Source organism: Lepus europaeus, chromosome 6 (genome assembly GCF_033115175.1).
Source record: "Lepus europaeus isolate LE1 chromosome 6, mLepTim1.pri, whole genome shotgun sequence".
NCBI lineage: Eukaryota > Metazoa > Chordata > Mammalia > Lagomorpha > Leporidae > Lepus > Lepus europaeus.
The window spans coordinates 126,010,348-126,031,541 of record NC_084832.1 but is presented as its reverse complement, the minus strand read 5'-3'; the positions used below and the strand labels follow the sequence as shown (position 1 = coordinate 126,031,541).

Here is a 21,194-nt window from a genome sequence, read left to right as displayed (position 1 = left end):
ATGGAAATATTAAGTGTAATATAATTATATCAGAATTGGAATCTGTTGTACTCACATGATGTAGGTCCCTTGCTTTTCTGGGAAGAAGAGAATTAAGGTTGCAGTGTAGACACAGAAATTGTTGGTGCCCAGGGACAGGCTTGGAAGGGCCTGCTCATAAAGATACTTGAAATACTGAATGATAAAAGCGACAGCTGTGGCTTAGATGACAAAGTAAAATGCTGAGCACCGAAGCACCTGCGGGGCTGTACCCCATGTGTATACCTTGTATGCCCCATATACCCCATGTATACCCCATATGTGTACATTGTGCACGTTCATAGGACAGTAACTAGAAAACTGTAATTATGTTACTGCATCTCAAAGTAACAGTCATGGCATAAGAATTAGAAAGCTGTACTTACATTACTGAATCTTTTTTTTAAGATTTTATTTATTTGAGAGGGAGAGTTACAGACAGAGACAAAGAGAAAGGTCTTCCATCCGTTTGTTCACTCCCCAAATGGCGGCAACAGCCAGAACTGTGCTGATCTGAAGCCAGGAGCCAGGTGCTTCTTCCTGGTCTCCTATATGGGTGCAGGGGCCCAAGGAGTTGGGCCATCTTCCACTGCTTTTTCAGGCCACAGCAGAGAGTTGGATTGGAAGAAGAGCAGCTAGGACTAGAACTGGCGCCCATATGGGATGCCGGAGCCGCAGGAAGAGAATTAACCTGAGCCACAGCGCCGGCCCTGCATTACTGAATCTTACTATTTCACATTTAGTATAAAAAGCACAAGAATCTGCCAATACTTTAGATGCTTAGAAAAAGACACAGTAATTTGAGAGAGTAAGTAATAATTTAGACATATGTTTAAAAATTTAGCAACAAGTATGAGATTGACAATAATTCTGTGATTTCTGTGATGTCAAGTGCGTGGTGATACATGACTCAAAAATAAACAGTGAGATACATATTACCTGCTATAGAACAGGCCTAACAAACTGTAAAGTGAAAGACTGTGATATGGTAACTGAGATCTGTTTGTGCTTTTAGCAGAAGCATAAGCAATCTCTTGTCTAGTTTATGTTTGTAAACATTTCTAAAATCACAATATCATGGTACACATTGAAGTTGTGTTTAATTGAGGAAGAATTTTTATTTTAATTGTTGAATTCCCACTTGTGTTTCTATGAAGGAAATAGTTTGAACTCCTCAGAGGAAAACTAGGAGGCATTTACGGTTATTTAAAACCTTTGGATAGTTTTAGCTTATATTTAGGTACACACAGAGCACAGCTCTGTGAGTCACCCGTACTATGTGATTCAGGATACAGCGGAAGTCACATCAGTCAGGATCGTCGTAACGCCTGGTGACTTGGTGAGATTTCCAAATAGGGGAAGGCGCTGAGCCTCCACAGCTCGCCGCTCACGGCCTGCTTCGCTTGTTACTCCCCTGTGGACAGCCCAGGAAGTATTAGCCAGGACTGATCACAAGACAGAACACTCGCTGCCTCGGCTGCCAAGTCACAGTGGATTCCAAAACAGGGCAGGTTTCACCGTCGCTGCCTCTGAGAGCCTTGCTCAGCCGTGTGTATCAGAAAACACCCCAGGGCAGTGGAACACGGAGCATTGGCTCCCCAGAGCCGGATGGAGCTGGACGGCGGCACCTGCCCAGCACCTGCCCGGGCGGCCCTGCTGCTTCTCCTGGTGGCTGTGGATCCTCCGTGGCTCACTGCTAGGTCAGGGCAGTGCGTTTCTCAGCCACCATCTGCCAGATCAGGCCCACAGTGTCCAGGCCTCTGGTAACACAGAGGAGGAGCAGGGTCAGGATCTGTGGCCAAGGGACGTACGTGCTCCAGAAATTTCCAGGGAAGGGGTTGCTGATCACTCGTCCGTTCACACCAGCCTCTCGCACCCTTGCCCGATGTGGTCAGTGTGGGGACAGAGAACCGGGAGAGGGCTCCTTGCAGCCGCAAGCGCCAGGCCTGATCCTTGGCTGGAGCTCTGTGCTCTCTGCTGTCTACACGAGCCATGCTGTCACGTGTGTGCCTTCCCTGCCTCAAGCACAGAGAATCTGGGAATTATTGAACTACGTCCTTTAAAACAATCCACACTGGCCTTCACGACAGAACAGCAAGTTACTCTCCCAAGGAATTGCAGCGACTGACCCGGCCGTCAGCTCCGGTGGTGGGAGCGAAGCAGCTGGAAGGAAAGAGCCGAGCCTCTGCGGTTGGAGGGAACTGCGCACAGTGTGCGGGAATCCCTCACCCTCATCGCCGTGATAGGCACAAGGAGCAGGCACTGTGCTTCCCCCTAATCTCACAAATGTGAAAAGGCCAGTGGCTGTTCACATCTCTGTGTGAGCCTCTTCTTTAGGTTTGTTTTCACGGACCCCAGTAGGGGAGAGTTTGACTGGTGTTGTGCCTCCTGTGCCGGCCGAGGCTCTGTGTCCCGTGAAGGGGCCACGTGCTCTGGGACATCCCCTGACAGACAGGCTGCTCAGCCATTTGGCCATGCCATGTGTGGAGGTCTCTTCCCAGCTGATCTCTTTTGGTTGTTAGATTTTATGACTGTCACTGTTAATGACACGTTAGTGCTAAACTAGGCGGAAAACCTTCAGCTATTGAAGATGAAAATAGTTTTCATGCAGAAAAGAAAATGGAAGGTGGTGGATCCCAGTAAGGGCTCGTGTTCTGCCGTACATGCATCGTGAATTAACTGAGTAGGGGTTTGCAGAAGGCCTGCTTAGATCCTAGGTGTGTGTGAGAATGGATCCTGGAGCATTTCTGTTAATCGCTCCCTGAAGTGCCTTGTAAACATTGCCTCTTAGGAGTGTGTGGGGTGGTGCTTATGCAAAGCACATGGGGACACTTCTTGGCATCCAGTAGGTGCTCAATGGATGCTACTTCTCCTTTTTCCTCTTTTATCATGAGGTGGCTTGTGCTGTTATAGCCAACTCCAGAAAATGCTCCATGTTTGCCAGTATTTTGTTTCTCTAGTCTGTATTTTCTATTGAAATAGCTTTAGGTTTTCATGGTGAGGAGCAGGAAGTGAAAAGGTCATTTCTGAGTATTTGCCCTGTGCCCCCTGGGTTTTCAGCTTCACCGTGGCGGGTGAGGCTCCATCGTGCCCTCTCAGTAGACGCGTGCTGTGTGTACATACGTGTGTGTGGACGGGTGGAGCCGTTGGTCCTGCCTGTGAAGGGCCCTGCGATGGTGCTCGGAACTGAGCAGGTGTGTCCTGGTGCCGCATGCGTGCACTGGAAGTGGAGCAAGCATTGACTGGAAGCTCTCCATTTGAACATAAAGGGCACCGTGCCGTCAGCAGGCCCCCATCGGCCGGCAGCCTAATACGCTGTTGAATAATACATCAGTTTGTCGGGCTTCTCTGTGCAGTTCCTTTCCCCAAGGCTGTTACAGTTGAACTAGTTCCTCTGCGATTAAAAATTGATCAACCTTTTCTCCTTGATATTTAAAAACGGAAAGATCAGACTTACCCATATTAACTCAGAAGTCTTTATTCACTTATTTCAGAAGAAGTTTAATAGAGCTTAGTTAAACAGAGAGAGACGCAAGAAGAATTTGAAGTTAGTGATTTAGGAAATGGGTCGTAGTCAGAGGGGCAAGATGATTCTGGACGGAAGCGGCACCGCTGCTTTTCCCTGTGCTCTGGGAACCTGCACCAGAGCCTGCTGCACTGAGCATCCTGGGTGGGAGAGTGGACGTGGACAAGGAGCGGGGACAGCTGGGAGTTCTGTACTAGCAGCCCCTCACGGTGGAATCACTGTGCCGTTGTTTATGTGGATGAGATGGCGTTAATACTGCCTGCATGTAACAGTGGCGATTTTCCTTCTTGCCCGCACAAAACCAGGCCCACCAGGAAGGCGTGTCTTTGGGCACAGGGGCTTTCCCCAGCCGGCTGCAAGCCCCGCCTCCCAGAGCAGTTCCCCAGGTAGTGCTTGGCTTTTGTCTCCCCCTGTGACTGGTACACAATAGACTCTGAGTAAATGCGTTTTTAAAAATTTAGTGTGTATTTTCATTTTACCTAGAAGACAGAAGAAGCAGAAGGAAAGATCTTCCATCCACTGGTTCACTCCCCAAATACCTGCAAGAGCCACAGCTGGGCCAGGTTGAAGCCAGGAACGTATTACTCCATCCAGGTCTCCCTTGTGGGCGGCAGGGACCAAAGTAGTTGAGCCATCATCTGTGGCCTCTTAGAGTGTGCATTGGCAGGAAACTGGACTTGGAAATGGAACTGGGACCCAGACCCGGGCACTCTAATATAGGATGTGGTCATCTCAAACTAGGACTTCACCACTGTGCCCAGCACTCCCACCAGAATAAATGGTATTTTAATGACATCTAATTGAGACATTTGGCCATTATGTACTTATTTTCCATTGAAACATTATTACCATGTATAAATATTTGTGGAATGTAATATTCAGTCTGGGAGTTAATTACTGCAACTTATTTGTAGTGTTTAGGCACCAAGAAACAAAAAAGCACATGAATTATTTCATTTAAGAAAATACTAAGTCTGGCAAAAAAGAAAAGAAATTAAAAATGTCTTTCTGTGAAGAGATAAATATGTCAGCTGCTCACTGTTATTATTTCATGTTTGTTTTACTGAAAATAATTCTAGATTTAGTTCACAGAGTTGGAAGCTTAATAATCTAACCTACAAAACTTTAAATGCACTAAACAAAATCTTTAAATGAGAGATGCTTATTGTAGACAATTGGAGACATGGAAAGCATAAGAGGCACTTAAGTCTCCCCACTGGATTGTGTGTGTCTCAGCGTTTTGCCTGTTTGTCATATTTTCTGGTGGTTATTTTTAGTAGAGAGTCTACCCCCTACCTACTTTACTTCCGTCTTTTGAAGGTTTTTGGCTTTCATCCTGTGTATACTTGATCTATTTTCCCAGTTTGTGATTGCCTAGAGACTCAGAGTTATAAATAATGTGCATAAAGTAACATATTTTTGCATTAACAGATTTTTGTGACTATGTTGCTTTTGTATAGAAGGAAAACTCTTGCCGACTTTTACTCAAGCCATTTGAAGCCATTGCAGCTTAAAATAAAAAAACGTTTTATTTCCTTTAGGTGAGAGCAGTGTTTCTCAGGAAGTGCATACCTCCTGCTGCGCTTTGGCCACCCTCAGGCTCTCACACTTCCTGAGCAGAGTGTTAAGTTAGCTTATCACCCTCCTTGCGTTGCCTTTCCTGAGATATGGGCAGAACTTGGAACCAGAGATAACACGCGATGGCAGAAAGTGGGTGTCAGGCACAGCAGTGGGGCCGTCTGCACCCAGCACAGAGGACACGAGTTCAGGTCCCTGCTCCACCCCGACTCCAGCTTCCTGCCAGTGTGCATTCTGGGAGACCTGAGCTAGACGCTTCAAAGCCAAAGAGCATGACTCGTATCATGGAAGTCTCTCGGGGTTTGTGCTGGGTCAGCTCCTCTCTACACCCAGGCCTTTCGTTTAACTTGGCTTAAATCCTAGTATGCCCTTGACCCAGAAGAATGTGAGTGAGACAAGGTTCATAGGTGACTGTTGGGAAGTTCTCTGCAGTGGCACCTGGTGCACCTGTCCCCTTGGTGGCATGGCTATCAAAATAATGGAACTACATTTTGGTAGTTAATTTTTCCCACTTACACTGGCTCTCATTGTCAGGAAGAGTTTGTCCTGTATCAATTGTTTATTTAGAAAATTAAAGTCTTTGTCATTTCATGCCAGACAGAGTTTTTCTTTATTAGGAGTCAGTGTATTTTGTTTTGTCAGACAGACATTTAAAACTATCTTTTTTTTTCCATTTAGCTGTTTGTTTATGTCAAAAGCAGAATAACAGAGAGAGATGGAGGGAGCTAAAGAACTTCCATCTGCTGGCTCACTCCCCAGATGGCCGCAACAGCCAGGTCTGGACCAGATCAGAGCCAGGAGGCAGGAACTTGATCTGGGTCTCCCACGTGGGTGGCAGGGCCCCAAGCACTTTGGCCGTCTTCCACTGCCTTTCTGGGTGCATTAGCAGGGAGCTGAATGGGGATTCCACCTTGGCCATCGGGAATTTTAGTGCTAACATGTAGCAGCTACACAGCTAACATTTTTGCATTATTATCTTCGTGTTGTAGTGTCCTTATTCCCTCTTCCCGACCTTTAATTTTTATATTAGAGTGTCTCATCCGGTGTTTTATTAAAAACATTCTTCATTCAGTTTTGCAAGTTTGGGATAACGTCAATAACTTCAGCAGTTATTAAGTGCCTGCTTCTTACTGTGAGCGCTGTGACACTGGTGGTAGTGAGAACGATAGGCCGTGGCCTCTAGAAACTTAGAAACCAGGCAGCTTTTCCAGAAGTTCCTAGCAAAGGCTTTTTTAACTTAATGAATATTTATTTTGCGAAGCCTGTGAAGGACTCGCAGTTATTCTTTTCCTGCCGCTCAAGATTCACCCTCAGAGTAGACCATCACGGTCAAAGCCGACACATTGGCTAGCGCTGTCTGTCGTGGTCAGGTTGGTCATGCAGCGCATGTCCGGGCCTGGCCCTCTCCGTTCTTGCTCGTCCATGGAGAGCGTGACGCAGGACTAGGGAGAACACGCTGCCCCGGGCCTTTCCATGTTGCTCGTGGGCGGAGATCAGAGGTTGCCCAGGGAGTCTTTGATGGAGATCACAGTCGCGTCTGACAGATGTCTGACGCGACTTGGAGAACGGAAGCTGCCTGCTTGGAGTCTGAAAAGCAAAGCGGGTCTTGCTGAGCTGTCCACGCTGTTCTCTTTGGAAGTGGATCTTCTCCGGTCTGGTTGAATACGCAGTCCTTTGAAAATCCAAGCCAGGGCCTAATGCCGGAGACAACCACACACACTTAGCCCCTCGCATCCGTGGTTGGCCGAGATCACCGTGTGAGTCCTTGGATTGTGCGTGTTCTAAAACTTGAGCTGCCTGTGCCACTCCGCACATCGTTTATCTCTCACAGGCTCTGTGACGAGTTTCACCTGACGGAGCTAGGTCGTCACGTGGCCTGGGAACGCGTTTCGTCACTCACTGAGTTCCTCTGCCCCGGTGCTTCCCGTGGAAACCCTGGTATGCCGTTAGTCACCCTCTCCTTCTGAGCCCTTGGCCTCTGCTCATTGCCCTGCTGATGAGCGCCTGCACTGTGACAAGCAGAGTAATTGTCCCCCCCTAGATGTGTGCAGTCCAGCTCCCAGAAACTGCCTGCGTGGCCTCATGTGGCAGAGGAAGGTTGTGGTTGCAGACTAATTGAATGTGCTGCTGGGTCTGTCTCGGGCAGAGACCGAGTGGGCCCTGGCACAGTCTGAAGGACCCCCCCACCCCCCGTTAGAAGGGAGAGGCAGAAGGAGATTGGAGGGGAACGACACAAAGGCCATTGACCCACCCTGCCTGGCTGAGAGGGATGTGGAAGGGCGGGGAGCCTGGACACAAAGGAAGCTCTCAAGGCCGGAGAAGGCCTGAAGACCCTCTCCCGGAGCCCCCAGGACATCTCTGAGCTCGGGATTTCTTAAGATGACAAGTTTGTGTGGCACCATCTCTCATGACAGTCATGAAAGCTAATCCCTTCACACGAGTGAGAGGAAGGAAAATGCAGAAGAGAGTCAAGGCCACCCGTCCAGGGGCTGGGACGCAGCCGTCGCCAGGAGGGAGCAGCAAGGCCATCGGCGTGCTCTCAGCGGCTGCCGTCCGCGGGATCATGCCTGTTGCCAGGTAGCGACATGAAATGCACAGGTCCCCAGAATGCTGCCCGTGGCTCTGGCCTGCCCACGTCCACCTCCTTGACTATGGCCAGGAGGTCTCTTAGATCAGACCCTTTTGTTCTCTTGGGGGAGCCATCTCCTAAGTTTCCGCTGCCTCCCGAGTACGGTCCATGCAGCTGTGTGGGAGACCCTGATAGAATTCCTGGCTTCTGGCTTCCGTCTGGCCCAGCCCTGGCCATTGTGTCCATTTGGGGAGTGAAGCAGTGGATGGAACATTCTCTCTCTCTTTTTCCCCCACCCCCATATATATCTGCCTTTCAAATAAATAAATCTTTAAAATAAATAAATAAAAGCAGCAGCAGGGTTGAGTATTGGGCTCAGTGGTTAAATCTCTGGTTAAAATGCCCACATCTCAGAGTACTAAGTTCAGGTCCCCTCTCTGCTCAGTTTCCTGGTGATGTCCACTCTGGGTGTAGTAAGTCATGGCTGCAGTAGCTGGGTTCCTGCCACCAGTGTGGGAGACACAGAGTTAGTGCCTGGTTCCCCCACTGTGACTGATTTGGGCATTTGTGGAGTGAACCAACAAATGGCAGGTCTTTCATCTTTCTCTCTCTCTCTCAAATTAAAAAAAAAAAAAAATACACATATCAAAATAGCCACCCTGTCTTGTTTAGTTTTTTCCAAGGCTCCTTTTCGAAGAATTGTTTTGCACCTTGCTTCTATTTGTACCATAAAACACTGAGAAGAATCTGAAGTTTAGCATGGAAAGAATCAAGTTCTTTGAGCCTTAACTGACTGGATTTTCTCTAGCATTCCTGTTTTCTATGGTTCCAGATTTGGTGTTTGTGTTAGCTTGTTAGTGATCCCACCCTGGTGAGACCCCCTGAGCAGCTACTTTTGAAAGTCTCTGCAGTAGAATTTGGAAACTCTCAAGCAGTATTCAGGTGGAAGGAGTTGTTTTCATAATTGTATAATTTTTGTCATCACTGTGTATTCTAACTGCAGATGACTCAGTCTTTGTGTGATGGCAGGAGAAATACCCCCGGGGATTTTTCTTTTGACAGCTGTTGTCAGAATTCAAAGTCCTCAAATGGTTGGTATAATTTTTAGTAATCAATAAAACACATCCTTCACACTGCATAGTTTTTTATAAATTGTGTTTCTAGTATAGACAAGGAAAACACATTTTATCAAGATGAATGAACCCATGTTGGTGTTAATACTTTACATAGGTGCCATTATCATTAATTTAAAAACTAGCAGACAGAAGCCATTGATGAAACAAGGAGAGTTAAATGTATTGAAAACAGATTTTATTTTTGAAATGTTTTGAAAATGTTGATGAATATCTGAAAACTGTAGATCTCCAACTATGGATATATCCAGCTTGATTTAACATATTGCTTGCATACCCACTGTTAGATTTGGGTAAAGCTAATTTGTTGTGTTACAGTGACTTGAAAAGCTAGGCAAAGCCATGACTAAGAATCTGCTATAGGGTTTGGTTTTTTGAATTAGTATTTGAATTGTATGTATTCACGAGGGAGTACATGGTGATAGTTTGATGTGTGTAAGTATTAGATATTAGTTAGCATTTCCCTCTCCTTATACCTTAAAAATGTTAATTAACATTTAATAATTGTCCATTTTCTGGAGTACATTGTGGTATTTCAGTAGGCGTGCACAGCTGGCACAGGGTGCTAAGGCTTCCCTCCCTTACCACTGCTTTGGGCTTGGACCCTTGCACTCTCGTCTGCTTGCTCATAAAGAACAGAACAGGTGGTGGTGAACTGTAGTCACGCCCGGTGCTCTAGACACTGGGACTCACTCCTCCTGGCTCCTGTCTGGGCCCCCGGTCCCTGTCTCCCAGCCTCCCTGTATTGTCTGTAGTTTGGGTCCTTTCACACCTTCTCAGTGATTGTCGGCAAGTGCTAGATTCCGTTGTCTTCAGGTCAGCACTAGTCAGCTCACGCAGCTTCTGCTGTTTCCGTCAGAGGAACCATCCTGGGAGAAGCCGGTCTTCCTTCCGTGTGGCAGCGCTGCTTCCGTGGTGCGTCAGGGAGCTGGCCTGGTGGTCTCTGCAGAACCGATCGCCAGTGAACACAGCTGGTGCAGAAAGAGTGTGGGGCCTGTCCACACTGATCACGCTAGAGGCTGACGCAGCCGGAATGCGCTTTTCCGGGAACCGCAGGGCCGTTCTTGCGGACACGGACTCCCTGTCTGCTCTCCTACCCTGCTGGATACCGTCAGGGCCGTTCTCGCAGACACGCACCCAGGGTCTGCTCTCCTACCCTGCTGGATACGTCCTGACGTGTTCTCATCCTGCACGTGTGCCCACTCCCTGCCTTTATGTCACGTTGTCTTATTCTCTGCCCTGAGTCACCTTGTTCTTTCAAGGACGTTCATTCACAGTGTGCAGTGGCTTCTGATTGAACCCCCAGACGTGGCACTCCTCCCTGGGAGATTTAGTGGGACCGGCAGCTACCACTGACCCCATCTGTGGACTGTGTTTCCTCTCGCCAGTGGTTTGGGGTCTTCTCTGGGCAAATCTGTGTGAACACATCTCAGCGTTGTAATCCTTTAAACCGCTCACGTGAATTCCCAGATGGACTTGATGTCGCCGCCACGGCTGTTCTTCTGGGGTTTGTTTTTCAAGGTTGCTCCGTCACTTTGGAGCTGAGTCTGTTTGTTGGAATGACCGGCAGCAGCATTTGTTGCTTTCTCTGCCCCGCAGGTACTACAGCGCAACCATTCTGCAGATGTCTGGCGTGGAAGACGACCGGCTGGCCATATGGCTGGCCTCCGTGACGGCCTTCACGAACTTCATTTTCACCCTCGTGGGAGTCTGGCTTGTGGAGAAAGTGGGCCGCAGGAAGCTTACCTTTGGTAGCTTAGCAGGTAGGTGCCTGGGTGAGGAATTCAGATATAAACTTCTTTTCTAATGAAGACAAGAAAACCTTCCAAAAACTAGAAAGGTACCATCTCTGATACCGATGTCTTGGGTAAACAACATGAAATTACAGTTCTTTGAGAAAAAAAAAAATAGTTTTGAACACATGTTAGACTATGTGACCAGAAACTAGAATGTAACGAAAACAAATGCAGGAACAGTTTGGATCTATGGAGGATAACACTTTCCTGTTACTGTTTTGCTTTGTGCTCAACGAGAACCAAAGGCGAAAAGAATGATCATTTTTTTGTTCCATCTTTGTTTAAAAAAACTTGGCATTCGTAAACTCACCTTTTAACATAGATTTCGTATTTTTAAATTTATTTGAGGGGCGGGGGAGGGGAGATTGAGCCTGTCCCTTGGTTAACTCCCCAAATGCCCAGGCCACGCCAACAGCGGAGGCTCGATCCTGGGCTCCCACAAGAATGGGAGAACTCCGTCTACCTGAGCAGTTGCCAGCACCTCCCGAGGTGTGCAGCAGCAGGAAGCTGGAGGCAGGAGCCAGCGCAGGGCACTAAGCCTGGGTCCTCCAGTGTGGGGTGTGGGCGTCTCAACTGCTGGAGCAACTGCAAGGCTCACCACCCACTCCTGTTATTTTTAAGTTTAGAAAAATGTGAGAATAAATTTACAACATTTTTTCTAAAGCTCATTCAATAGTAGAGTGTTAGAACCCTATAATTTCCCCACGAAGGAGTGACAGACTCTATGTTCAAAACCAGCCTAAATTCCAGGGTAAAGTCCAGTGAATCAAGCGTATGTCTGTGATAGCTAAATAAGACAGAAACGTCTTTTACCCTCAAGTGTCTTTGTGTCTAACTTCTGACTGTTCTCTGTGAGGCCAGGGCTGTTAGATTGCCACAGTAAGAACCCTGTGACATGAGCTTCCTGTGGGCATGTCATGTAGTTTGCCAGTCCTTTTCAGAAAGGCAAGCATATCCTTACTTACCAATTAGCTGTCCTCTAATGGCTTCTTTATAAGATTATTTGGAATAGAAATAAATTTTCCATTAAAATGTAAATTTTCTAGGGCAGCATTAAATACATTCCATTTTAACCAAATTATGCACAAATATTGATTTGATAAGACTTTTTTTTAGGGACTTGTTCTAGTTTTCTTTTTAATTTTCATTGCTTTATTTTTATTTTATTTGGATGGTGGAGAAAAAAACAGAGAGAGATCTTCCGTATATTCTTTCTCTTTCCAGAGGCCCATAGCAACTGGGACTGGGCCAGGACAGAGCCAGGAGCCCAGAACTCAATGCAGGTCTTCCATGTGAGTGACAGGGATCCCAGCACTTGAGCCATCACCTGCTGCCTTCCTGGGTATGCACTGACAGGAAGCTGGAATCAGAAGGGAAGCTGGGACTTGTATCCAGGAGCTCCTCCTTTGGGTGTGGGTGTGCCAAGCAGTGTCCCAGCCGCAGTACCCAACACTGTCCCTAGATTTCAGTAAGGAAATGCATGCTGCTTTCCAGACTCAGTTTCTGGGAATGCATAGCCTTCTCCAGCCCGTTCTAGAAGGAGCAGTAGATACAGAGCTGCTACCCCCTGTTCTTACCTAAGCAGGGGGAGCTCCCAGTCAGTATGAGTTGAGCTGTCTTACCAGCTCTACCGGAGGGCGGGAGATTGCCTGGTTAAGGAGCACAGGTGATGGCAGTGGCCAGGGAGAGGAAATGATGCTATGCAGGAAGATGCAGAAACCTTTTACAACCTCCTTTGATGAACCTGTGGAAGAGACCAGAAGGGTTTAAACAGCCTGAGGAGCAGCATAAGAGAAGCCTAATAGATACCTTATTCCAGCTGACAGTAGATGCTGTAGACTTTTGCTTAATAGAGGAAAATAATTCCTTTTTTAAGTTATTTGAGAGGCAGAGAGAGACACCAATGTCAATGTAGACACAGACAGACGTAGACCTAGAGATAGAGAAAAGTCCCTCCCCTGGTTCAGTCTCCAGATGCCTGCCATGACAGGGCCAAAGCCGGAGTCAGGAGCTCAATCCTGGTCTCTCAGACAAGCAGCAGGAAGCCCGTGGCACGAGCTGTCAGTGTTGCCCCCCAGAATCTGCATCAGCTGGAAGCTGGAGACAGGTACTGAAGCCAGGTACTCAGGTACTGAAGCCAGGTACTCCAGTGTGGGATGTGGGCGTCTGATCTGACATTTCAGTCAGAGCTGTCGGACCAGGAGTTGGTTGATCTCAGGACAGCACGCAATGGACTAGGTTATCATCGGACAGTGATGTGCTGAAGACCAGTTCCTCCAGGGTGCTGGAACTGGACTTGCTGGCCCCTGACGTTCAGGACAGCTCTTAAGGGAGGATTCTCACAGTTGCATTCAAAATGAACACCCAGTGGGGCTCCCTCAGGAGCTCGGCTTTTTCACGGAGACTGAAAGTGCTTCCTAAATTGTGGATGTGGCTTTTGAGGTCTGGGGGAACCTGGGCTTTCATGTGTCGTAGTGCCTTACGACATTTCAGCAGTTACTCGCAATTGTCTTCCTGAGATGCATACAGACCGTGGAGTTTGACCTGTCTGGCTTCAGGCGAGTTCTGTTTCCTCATCTGAACCTGGGGCCTAATTATCATCCCTCCATTGTAGAATCGCAGTGGGGATTTAAGGTCTTTATCCAGGGGTAGCGTTTAAAACACAGCCCGAAACAGTGCATTTTAGCCGTCAGCTTTATTGCAACCGAATCAGCCCCCATGAAATCGTCTTCGCTGCCTTGTCTTCCACCTCCTAGTGTCGGTCGTCTGTCCTGTGGAGGACAAAGACCCATCCCTGACCATGAAGAGGGAGTGTTAGGGTCACTGCTTGGGGGAGAGAGGTAGTGGCTTCAGGGCCTGCTCCCCTGAGCATCCTTTGGGCTCCTTTTCCATCCACCTGGTTCTCGTCCCAGACTAAACCAGCACCTTGACTATGTCCACTGCATATGTCCTACTGTTGGCTCCTCCTGCATGGTCGCACCTCCCATCTAGAAGCACCTGATGTCCTTCTTACAGCCAGCTGAAGTGACTTGCTGGCTAGTTATCATGGGTTAGGACATAGGAGGCGTGGTTTCTTGTCAAGGTCTTCGCTTTTACCTGTCCATGTACTGTAGCTAGTGCTGTTTGTGCAGGTTTTGTGTTCAACTGGGATTATGTAGGTCCCAGCACAATGACCTAGGAGAGGTGACATCCCCAGAGGATGGCTTACAGCTCCTCAGCCCTGTTAGTGTACAAGTGCCACCAGTGCCATCTGCCCTGTAGCTGTCTGCTTCACATGCCCACACTGCATTTTTATTCAGTATGATTTTGCTTTGTTCATTTCTATATAGGTATATATTTGATCTTCTAGCAGTATTGAGTAATAATACTCTTACATTTCTGAAATGGACTCTAGTCTAGAATTTGTAAATTGTAGGTTTCATATGGCTCCCTATCTTTTATTCTTATTACAGTTTTTATATTGGGTTAAAAATAGTGAAAAAATCTCATGTCAAAATAATGTTTGAATAGGTTTTCATTTTATAAAAAGTTAACACAGGTAAACTGTATTTAAGCTTGGACAAAGAAACTCTTCTTGCAAAGAAATATAAAACATGTTAGTCCATGAATAATTCTAAATGTAGGACATTTTGTGGTGTTCTGACTTTTGGTATTTTAAAAACTTGTTGAGAGAACTGGTCTTCTTTTGTGAATATTAGAAATTTAATGACAACCTCTTGATTTCTTTTAATAGTGAGAGGTTTATAGCTGTGTGACTTGATCAGTAATAAATCAGAAAGCCAGTAACACTGTTTTTTGCTACCATGTATTTTGGAGTGGAATATTTCTGAAAATGTTATTTATGGACTGTCTGCATCAGAACCACCAGAGGTTCTTACTTTACACTGTAGATTTGTGGGCCCTACCTCAGCTCTCCTAAATTAGACTTTCTCAAGATGGGTCTGGGGCATGGTATTCTAAACAGGTTCCCTGTGGATATTTAAGTACACAGTAGGTGGGAGCCACTCCTCCAGCAGTCTTGGCAAGGAAAATTAGGTTGTTGTTGAGTACTTACTAGTAAGCTGAACCCTGTACCAAATAGTTAATGTCCCTGTTGTTACATGAGATAACTTTGGGAATGCTCTTTTTCCAACACACTTCACTGCCCTATGAAAAACACCTTTATTAGGGTAATTGTATCAAAATTCTTAAATCTTAACAGAAACTCTTGTCCTGAGATATAAAGAATGTGCCCACATTGGACAGTGCACCAGAGAAATCTCTTCATCCACAGCTTTCCTGTACCAGATTCAAACCTATAACTCTGATAATTTTGAATATGAATACATTAACGATAACATGCTTGTAACTTATTAAGTAAAAGGAACAGGCTAATTCAAGTAGTTTGGTGCTCTAAGGGCATATGCATGGGTGACAAGACCAGGTGATCATTTTGAAATTTCTTCCATGAATAGAGTCATTTATGACACATACCCTCGGCTCCAGGACCCCAAGACATCTTGGGGTTTTACCCCTGTGTGGACATCCCGATCAGCTGTGGATACCTCGTCCTTCTGGAGACTCTGCTGCAGAGGCCAGGGCACATCCCAAGTATGTGTTTCCAGTAGAGAGCTGGACTTGAGAAGCGTTGCTGTATGTAACATAGAAGTTAAGGTGTCATACTGTCCTCTAAACACCTTCTGTCTGGGTTAAGCATTGAGTGCAGCCGTTAAGATGCCATTTGGGATGCCTGCATTCCATACTGGCTTGCCTGGGTTCTGCTTGCAGTTCCACATCTTGGAAGCCACACATGATGGCTCCAGTACCGAGGTCCCTCCCACTAAGGTAGTGGGAGACCCAGATTGAGTTCATGGCTCCTGGCTAGCCTGCCTCAGCTCCTGCTCTTGTGGGCATTTGGGAGTGAACCAGGAGACGGAAGATCTCTCTCTTTCTTTCTCTCTCTCTCTCTGTGCCTTTCAAACATAAATAAAGAAATGAATGAAATATCAATATGTTCCGTATGACCTGAATTAAAATAAAAATGAATTTTGCTCAGGCTAATTTAAGGATTCTGTTTATCCAGTCTGGCTCATTATCCATAGTCTGCAAGCTCATTCATTGCCTTAGAGAGCAACAGATATATTCTCTATATTGCAGGGGTCTTACCGTGGGTGCATTTATCATGAATTCAATTGGGTAGTCTTCTGGCCGGCGCCGCGGCTCAATAGGCTAATCCTCCGCCTTGCGGCACCGGCACACCGGGTTCTAGTCCTGGTTGGGGCGCCGGATTCTATCCCAGTTGCCCCTCTTCCAGGCCAGCTCTCTGCTATGGCCCGGGAAGGCAGTGGAAGATGGCCCAAGTCCTTGGGCCCTGTACCCGCATGGGAGACCAGGAGAAACACCTGGCTCCTGGCTTCGGATCAGCGCGATGCACCGGCCGCAGCGGCCATTGGAGGGTGAACCAACGGCAAAAAGGAAGACCTTTCTCTCTGTCTCTCTCTCTCTCTCACTATCACTCTGCCTGTCAAAAAAAAAAAAAAAGCAATTGGGTAGTCTTCTTTTAAAGGACTTATTTATGTATTTGAAAGTCAGAGTTACACACAGAGAGGGAGAAACAGATGTCTTCCATTCACTGGTTCATTCTCCACATGGCCACAAAAGCCAGGACTGAGCCAAACTAAAGTCAGGAGTTTCATCTGAGTCTCCCATGTGGATGGCTGGGGCCCGAACAGTTGGGTCATCTTCCCCTGCTTTTCCAAGACCATTAGCAGGGAACTGAATCAGAAGTGGAGCAGCTGGAACAGGAACCGGCATCCATTTGGGATGCCAGCGTCACAGACAGCAGCTTAACCTGTTAGGCCTCAATGCCAGCTCTTCAATTGGATATTCCTAATATTATTTTTGTTTTCCTCAAAAACAGCTAACATTACAGAAATCTATAGCACTGTGGTCCATCCAGTCAGGTGGTACTTATTGATATCTCTCTCTTCCTGAATCTGGGTCTGTACACACTAGAATTCAACGTATTTGAATATGTACTAGGCATTTCTATTTCTTTTCTTTTTTTTTTTTTAGTTTATTTAATTGAAAGGCAGAGTGACAGATGGGGCCAGAGAGAGAGAGAGAGAGATTTTCCATTTGCTGGTTCACTCTGAAGGACTGCAACAACCAGGTCTGGGCCAGGCGAAAGCCAGGAGTCATCAGAACTCCATCTTGGTCTCCCAGATAGGTAGCAGCAACCCATGTATTTCTGCCATTGTCTGCTGCCTTCCCAGGTGCATTAGCAGGAAGCTGGATTAGAAGTGGACTAGCTGGGAACCAAGCCCATCACTCTCATGTGGGATGCAGCCCAATTCACTGTACCACAACACTGACCCGAACATATCATCTTAGAGTATACATGGAGGTGGGCTATTCAGTGAGTATCACAACAGGAGAGTATCATCTTTCCTCCACATCTTAAAGTTTCCAATTAAAAAAAAATATTTTTTGAGTTGTTGCAAAGCAGTAAGCTATGGATGCAGTTTGCGAAAATACCTAGGAAGCTAGGATGTGAGTTAGACAGGAAAGCATTAGGGCTCACGGTTTGATGGGGTTTCTTTGGGGCAGGAGGGATGATTGGCGTTACGGAGCTGTTCTGTGCCTGCTCTGCTTCTCAGGTCAGGACTTCAGGGTCGTGAGAACTGTGGTGTCCCCAGCCACCCCCAGCTCTGGTTGGGATTTTAAGCCTCAAGAGGGAAAACAAACTGATTTTAGGTTTGTGGCCTCATTGGCCCAATTTGGCCAAATCGGTTCTGATCGTCCCTTCAGACCTTCCTTTCCTTCCACGTTTTTTCTGGTTTGAGGTTCTGTTGCTATTGCCGTACTGTGACTGATGATAATTAGGGGATAATAACCAGCACTTAATAACGTTTCATAGCATGACAAAGCCTTTCACAGGCATTTTATTTCCATCGCACTGGGGTGCTTTAAGATGAGCGTTTCACTATGTACAGTTTTACAGAGGAAAAAAATTTGGTTTTGCAAAGGCCCTTCCCAAGATCCCAAAATCAAGAAACTGCAGCACCAGGACCTCACCTTGACCTTCCAGAGGCACCCGACCCCCATGGCGACACATCTCCTTGATCTTAATGCTTGCCTAAACTCCCTAATTTGCATATGTTCCATTAAGATATATTACACGAAGTAATACGCCAGATTCTCTTTGTCTTTTCCTCTCACAACGTTCTTTGTCTATTCATAGGATGTCTATGGCTGGAACTGTGGTCTAAAGGTTGAAAACTTTCTTTCTGACCATCTAAGAGTTACAGTGAGTGAATGAGTGAGTGAGAGAGAGAGAAAGAGAGAATCTTCCATCCATTGGTTTACTCCCCAGATGGCTGCAGTGGTCAGAGTGGGACCCAGCTGAAGCCAGGAGCTTCTTCCAGGTCTCTCATTTAGGTAGCAAGAGGCCAAGCACTTATACCATTTTGCACAGCTTCTCTCAGGCCATCAGCAGGGAGCCGGATTGGAAGTGGAGCAGCTGGTGTCCATGTGGAATGCCACCATTTTAAGCAGTGGCTTTGCCTGCCATGCCACAACAGCAACCCTTATCGTTCCTGTTTGTTAAAATCAAAGATCAGAAATCCACTTCGGAATCCCAACAGGAAAGACAAAAGAATACACATGTTCTATCACTCCAGGCACCTTAACGACTTGACTGAAAACTCCGTTTGTCCTGTAATCAGAACGCTTTCATCTGCTTTAGAAGTAATCAATAGTTGCTTTTTACTTATTTAGGTCTCACATGATAGAATGTCATTAGAACAATTTTCTTGGCACTGCAAGGAGCCCTTCCAATAAATCTGACCCCTCTGATACTTCCTGATGTGTTAGACACTCAATAATGTTGGTTACGCTGATTGATTTTGAGATTGTCAGCCATCCTGGGTGTTTTCTCTTTCATTAGAAAATCGTTACCGATTTACTGCTTGACTACCACGTATGTGTGATTGGAGCTTCACTCTCATTGTGCGTCACGACGAATATGCTTGTGACTTTTCCTCATAATTTGTTTGTCCATTAAGACATTTTTAACCCAGTGAAGACACCTGAGGCTGTGTTTTTCAGAGGTGTGTTTCACCAGATCCCTTCTGCTTGGGAAGAATGTTGACTGCTCTCGCTGATGGGCACTTTGTCTTTTCTTTGTCCTGCAGGCACCACCGTGGCCCTCGTCATTCTGGCCTTGGGGTTTCTGCTGTCAGCTCAGGTCTCCCCACGCATCACTTTCAGACCAGCGGCTCCCTCAGGCCAGAACACCACTTGTACAAGATACAGGTGAGATTCCGTTAGGTTCCCCTTGCTGAAGCAGCTGGCACCCTTTGGGTTTGCATTTCAGCTCTTGCCAAGTTGGCGAGATGAGCAGAGGTGCTACTGCAGATGACTCCATCCGTCTTCATGGCTGAGAAATGTTCCACTGTGCATCTGCGTAGATACTGCAGCTTCTCTGTTCCGTCATCTGTCATTGTACACCTTGGTTGAATCAGTATATATCTTGACTGTTGTACATAGTGCAGCAGTAAACACAGATGTGAAATATTTGTTTAATCACTGACTTCATTTCCTGTGCAAACTTACCCAGTAGTGAGATGGATGCATCATATGCTAATTAGTTTTTTAGGAACCTTCAGATGGTTCTATGTAATGACTATACCAGTTTCCTGCCTCCCATCCCCTGGTGCATGTGTGTGTGCACGCGCACACACACACGCGTGCACAGGTATAAGAGCACCCTACTCTCCACATATATGCCAGCATTTATCTTTTCTTGCTAACAGCCGTTGTAACTCTTCTCTGTTTTTATGGTTTTTATTCATAATTCCTTGATGATTCATGATGTTGACCACTTTTTCATTTCATTCTTGATCATTTGTATATCTGTTGAGAAATACATAGTCAGATCATTTGTTCATTTTTCAAATCATAGCATTTGTTTTTCTGTTGTTGAGTTTCTTGAGTTCCTTGTACATTCTGGATGTCAATCCCTTGTCATATGGAGAGGTGACAGTTTGCCTATTGTCTCTTCACTCTATTGATTTTTCCCTTCAGTGTGTAGAAGATTTTTACATGGATAAGGTTCCATTTGCCTACTTCAGCTTTTGTTGCTTGTACTTTTGGGGTCTTACTCAAAAAATCATTGTCTAAACCATTATCTTCAATGTTTCCCCTATGTTTTCTTCTGGAAATTTCAGTTTTTATGTTTAAAATTTTTTTAAAGATGTATTCACTTATTTGAAAGGCAAAGTGACAGAGAAATAGAGAGGGAGAGGCACAGAGACAAAAATCTTCTGCCTGCTGGGCTGGGCCAGGCTGAAGCTAGGAGCCTGTAATTTCATACAAGTCTCCAAGGTGGGCAGCAGGGGCCCAAGTCCTTGCACCATCCTCCAGCGCTGTCTCAGGCACGTTAGTGGGGAGCTGGATCAGAAGCAGAGCAGACAGAACTGGAACCGGCGCTGTGACAGGGAATGCCAACATGGCAAGCAGCAGCTTGACCCACTGCACCACGATGCCAGCCTCTGGGGTTTTTGTAGATGGTGAGACGTGGCTGGGGAGTTGGGGGTAGGGATGGCGCTGCTGGACAGTGTGTCCAGTTTAGTTCTTCTGTGTGTCATTATCCAGTTCCTCTACAACCATTTATTGTAGAAACTGTTCTTTTCCAGAACATGATTTTGGGCACCAGTGTCGAAGATCTTTTCATTGTAGATATGTGGGTATATCTCTGGGTTTTTGTTATCTTCCTTTGTTTTGTGTGTTCATTTTCATGCCAGTACTATGCTGTTTTGATTACTGCAGCTTTGCAGTATGTTTTGAGGTCAGTGTTGTGATATCTCCAGCTTTGTATATTTTGCTCAAGATTACTTCATCTCTTTAGTGGCTTTTGAGGTTCCAAATGAATTTTAGGATTTTTTTTTTTGCATTATTTCTCTGAAAATGCCATTTTCATTTGATGAGAATTGTGTTGAATCTGTAAATTATTTTGAGTCTGTGGACATTCTAACAATATTGATTCTTCAATTCCACGAACATGGAAGGTTTTTCCATTTTTTTGTGTGTTCTCTTCAGTTTCATTCTTCAGTGTTTTTGCCATTTTCGTTACAGAAATCAGTCACTTCCCTGGTTCAATTTATTCCTGTGGGGCTTGTTTTTTTGTTTTGTTTTTTTGAGCTATTGTGAAGAGGATTGCTTTCTTCATTTGTTTCTCAGCAAGTTCATTACCATTGTATAAAAATGCACCCACCTTTTACATGTTGGTTTTGTAGAACGATTCCCAGTTTCTCTGTGAGCACCAAGACATAACATAGAATACATCACAGAAATGTGGTTGGTCATTACATGAGGCAAAACTGTGCTGACAATCTTAGAAGCGTTGAATCTGAGGTGTCTGGGGAGTGGGGATTGGCATGCGACCCTTCACTTGAAAGAAAGTTCTGGAGGCGAGGATTCTCACCTGTGTGTGATAATCAAGGCCATGGACAGGGTGACATCTGGCCCATAGGTGAGATATTTATGGAGACTCAAGCTGCCCTTGCAGCCCCACCAGTAGTTCACCCCTCCAC

The 21,194-nt window shown here is 46.1% G+C and overlaps 1 protein-coding gene across 1 annotated transcript in view; it reads left to right on the top strand.

Annotated features, from left to right (window-relative positions):
• SLC2A13 (solute carrier family 2 member 13) overlaps positions 1-21,194 on the top strand; it is a 333,838-nt gene that overhangs the window by 238,439 nt on the left and 74,205 nt on the right. Inside the window, exons 5-6 of the mRNA XM_062195072.1 lie at positions 10,424-10,587; positions 18,795-18,915. Of these exons, the coding sequence (XP_062051056.1) occupies positions 10,424-10,587; positions 18,795-18,915 (285 nt within the window). The remainder of the gene's footprint in view (positions 1-10,423; positions 10,588-18,794; positions 18,916-21,194) is intronic.